Source organism: Sardina pilchardus, chromosome 15 (genome assembly GCF_963854185.1).
Source record: "Sardina pilchardus chromosome 15, fSarPil1.1, whole genome shotgun sequence".
NCBI lineage: Eukaryota > Metazoa > Chordata > Actinopteri > Clupeiformes > Clupeidae > Sardina > Sardina pilchardus.
The window spans coordinates 3146864-3151145 of NC_085008.1; the positions used below are offsets into that span (position 1 = coordinate 3146864).

Below are 4282 nucleotides of genomic sequence, written 5' to 3' on the forward strand. Positions count from 1 at the left end.
CTTACGCGCCACATACAGTACACACCATGCGCCCCTAACACACACACACCTCTCCCTCCACACACACCTCACACTCTCTCTCTTCCCACATTCAAACAATCCACAAACAATGAGTTTGCCTGTCTTGGTGAATGTGGGCAAATTCAAAATGAATGTGCAGGTGTGAGCGCTAGACAGCTTGGTCTGTGGAATGCTGATGGAGAATGCTGCTTCACCCGGTTGCTATGACTCATCCTGAAGCAGTGGGAGCGGATTCACTCAGTATGCTCGTCTGAGTTGCCGTCATTAGGCAGTTACAGATGGGGAACTACAATATCGACATGTCCTTGATGAGTGGGTGAATTATCTTTTAGAAAAACGTAAAGGTTCAATAACTGAGCTGTGGATATGAAGAATGTAGAATGTCTTAATGCTTTAAAGTATAAAAAATACTTGTTTTCATGTTTCAAAGATCTTTAGCTGGTAATATTTCATTTTTTATTTGTTGTTGTTGTTGGGAAGCTTTGTAGTCGAGTCTATACACGCATCTCTATCTCCAGACTTATCCTTGCGTCTATGAACAAATATCCATCTCCAGACTTATCCTCGAGTCTATGCACAAATCTCCATCTCCACTCTTATCCTTGCGTCTGTGCACACATATTCTGTATATTCTCTTTACAATCTTAACATTCCTGTTTGTGAATCAAACCTAGTCTTGGATTAAAAAATAAAATAAAACAGACATTGCGATTGGAGTTCTTGTTCAACCCAAGAACTCAATGACTGGTGTGACTTCAGATGAGATGGACTCAATTATGGAATACCACACACGTATTGTCACTGTGACATTCATGTCTTTGCCCTCAATATGAAGGCACAGCATGTTTCTGCACAAAGAACACAACACATTCCCTTCTAGATGAGAGCTGAATAGTCGACATGTACATGCCCATTTATGGTCCGTAGGTCTGGTTTCCTGCCGGACTAACCCTTAACCCCCCCCCCCCCCCCCCCAAACTGCAGGATGCCACCTGAGTCCAACTGCTCCTCCGTTGCCGTGACGACTGGCGAGGCTGGCCTCCAGGGTGGTTGTGTTGCGGCGCTGATGTGCAACGGCAGCCAGTGGGCGACCAACGCCAGCGATGCCAGCGGTGCCATCGGGGCTGCCCCCGACGCCTGCCTGAGCCTGGAGGAGTACCTCGAGTGCCACCTGGGCCCGCGGCGCTCCGCCGACTTCCTGCCCGTGTGCGTGGCGTACCTGACCATCTTCCTGGTGGGCGTCCTGGGCAACGTCGTCACCTGCATCGTCATCGCCTGCAACCGCGTGATGCGCACGCCCACCAACTACTACCTGCTGAGCCTGGCGCTGTCGGACCTGCTGGTGCTGCTGCTGGGGCTGCCCCTGGAGCTGTACGAGATGTGGCGCAACTACCCCTTCCTGCTGGGCCGCGGCGGCTGCTACTTCAAGACCTTCCTGCTGGAGACCGTGTGCTTCGCCTCCATCCTCAACGTGACCGCGCTCAGCGTGGAGCGCTACATCGCCGTGGTGCGTAGCAATAATATGTCACCCTGTCGTCGCTCAGCGTGGAGCGCTACATCGCCGTGGTGCGTAGCAATAATATGTGACCCTGTCGTTACGGTAAACATTTACAAAATGAGGTTATTGTGCTCACGTGACGTCGCTCAGCGTGGAGCGCTACATCGCCGTGGTGCGTAGCAATAATATGTCACCCTGTCGCTCATGGAGCGCTACATCGCCGTGGTGCGTAGCAATAATATGTCAGCGTGGAGCGCTACATCGCCGTGGTGCGTAGCAATAATATGTCAGCGTGGAGCGCTACATCGCCGTGGTGCGTAGCAATAATATGTCACCGTGGAGCGCTACATCGCCGTGGTGCGTAGCAATAATATGTGACCCTGTCGTCGCTCAGCGTGGAGCGCTACATCGCCGTGGTGCGTAGCAATAATATGTCACCCTGTCGTCGCTCAGCGTGGAGCGCTACATCGCCGTGGTGTGTAGCAATAATATGTGACCCTGTCGCTCAGCGTGGAGCGCTACATAGCCGTGGTGCGTAGCAATAATATGTCACCCTGTCGCTCAGCGTGGAGCGCTACATCGCCGTGGTGCGTAGCAATAATATGTGACCCTGTCGTCGCTCAGCGTGGAGCGCTACATCGCCGTGGTGTGTAGCAATAATATGTGACCCTGTCGCTCAGCGTGGAGCGCTACATCGCCGTGGTGTTTAGCAATAATATGTCACCCTGTCGTCTCGGTAAACATTTACAAAATGACGTTATTGTGCTCACGTGACGGCGCTCAGCGTGGAGCGCTACATAGCCGTGGTGTGTAGCAATAATATGTCACCCTGTCGTCGCTCAGCGTGGAGCGCTACATCGCCGTGGTGTGTAGCAATAATATGTGACCCTGTCGTCGCTCAGCGTGGAGCGCTACATCGCCGTGGTGTGTAGCAATAATATGTGACCCTGTCGTCTCGGTAAACATTTACAAAATGAAGTTATTATAGAGTTAAATTTAATTGTACATTTGTGACCCTGCAAAGCGAAACCAATCGTGTGGTAAAATTGACTAAATGAAGTTATTGTACTCACGTGAACGGCCTTAAAGTAAGCTTTCCAACTATATGTATATCGAGGGTATTACACAAACTATTGCTAAGATAACCGTATCCAAAGTTGACATGGTTCTCCTGTCACGATATGCCAGAAGAGGAGAAATCACCTTTTTAAGCAGCGTGGACAACAGGGATGACTGCAAATGTGTTGAATCTTCGCCAGGTTTAACAGTCAAGACGTATGTTTTTCCGTGAAATTAGTTCACGATATTGAACTGTAGACTGTATACTGTCGAATTATGTGAAAACATGAAAACATTTTAACCCGGAAGTTTGTTTATTGTGGATTTTCTCAAAATAACGTTACATGTGCGCAAAGCGACTGATTTCGCTTTTAAGGGTCACATATGTCTTAGAATAGTTCTTAGAATAGTTCAGCTTGGGTTTTATCCTTTGCTGTTATCAGTTACTGGCCTAAAGGGGCCATTGCATACATTGTTGCTACCGGGGCTGATTCCCAGAGTTCCAGCGTTTCAGAGTTAGTGACATTCTGTTAGAGCACAATGTTAAAGAACTATTCTACAGCCCAATTCACACCAAAGATTCCCGACGCGACGAGACGGAGTTGCAGAAGTGTGAATTAGAAGTTGCACGTACTGTAGTTGCAATCCATCGCAGAGCATTGAACATGTTTAATCGCAGTCGCAAGGTTTTAGAACGTCGCGTCTCGTCTCGTCAGGAGTCTTTGGTCTGAACCCTACTTAAAGAGACCCTATGCAACTTTCTGCAGGCGACGATCGCTCATTGTTTACATCTGGAAGTCTGAGACGAAGAACCACGCTTGCAATTTATATATTTAAATATAGCCTATACATGTAGAAATATACACGCTAAAGCTGTCGGGGAAGCTCTGCAGAGAAAATGCAAGCATAAAACGAGCGAAAACGACAAACGAAACCGAAACCAGAGATGAAATCGCCAATCCTGCATAGTTCCTCTTTAAGACGTATTACTCCTACAGGTGCACCCCCTGCGCGCCAAGTACGTGGTGACGCGTGCCCACGCCAAGCGGGTGATCCTGGGCATCTGGTTGGCGTCGGTGCTGTGCGCCGTGCCCAACACCAGCCTGCACGGCATCCTGACGCTGCCGCCGGGATCGGGCGCAGAGGGCATCAGCGAGTCGGCCATCTGCACGCTGGTGCGCCCGCGATGGATGTACAACCTGCTGATCCAGGTCGAGTCAAATCACACACACACACACACACACACACACCCCTGCTCACTCACATACACACACACACACACACACACTTGACCATGTTGAGTTTCCCTCACAGGTGACCACGCTGCTGTTCTTCTTGCTGCTCATGCTGACGCTGAGCGTGCTCTACCTGCTCATCACACACACACACACACACACACACACACACACACACACACACACACACACACACACACACACACACACACACACACACACACTTGACCATGTTTCTTTTCCCTCCCAGGTGACGACGCTGCTGTTCTTCCTGTTGCCCATGCTGACGCTGAGCGTTCTCTACCTGCTCATCACACTCACACACACACACACACTCACACACACACACACTTGACCATGTTTCTTTTCCCTCCCAGGTGACGACGCTGCTGTTCTTCCTGTTGCCCATGCTGACGCTGAGCGTTCTCTACCTGCTGATTGGTCTGCGGCTGCACCGCGAGAAGATGCT

General features: G+C 50.0%; 1 protein-coding gene across 1 annotated transcript in view; it reads left to right on the forward strand.

The window, feature by feature from the left end:
• Positions 1 to 1099: 1099 nt before the first annotated feature.
• LOC134102360 (neuromedin-U receptor 1-like) overlaps positions 1100 to 4282 on the forward strand; it is a gene marked incomplete at its 5' end in the record, with an annotated part of 7272 nt that continues 4089 nt past the window's right edge. Inside the window, 3 exons of the mRNA XM_062556444.1 lie at positions 1100 to 1528; positions 3577 to 3789; positions 4191 to 4282. The exon at positions 4191 to 4282 is cut by the window's right edge and continues 128 nt beyond it. Of these exons, the coding sequence (XP_062412428.1) occupies positions 1100 to 1528; positions 3577 to 3789; positions 4191 to 4282 (734 nt within the window). The remainder of the gene's footprint in view (positions 1529 to 3576; positions 3790 to 4190) is intronic.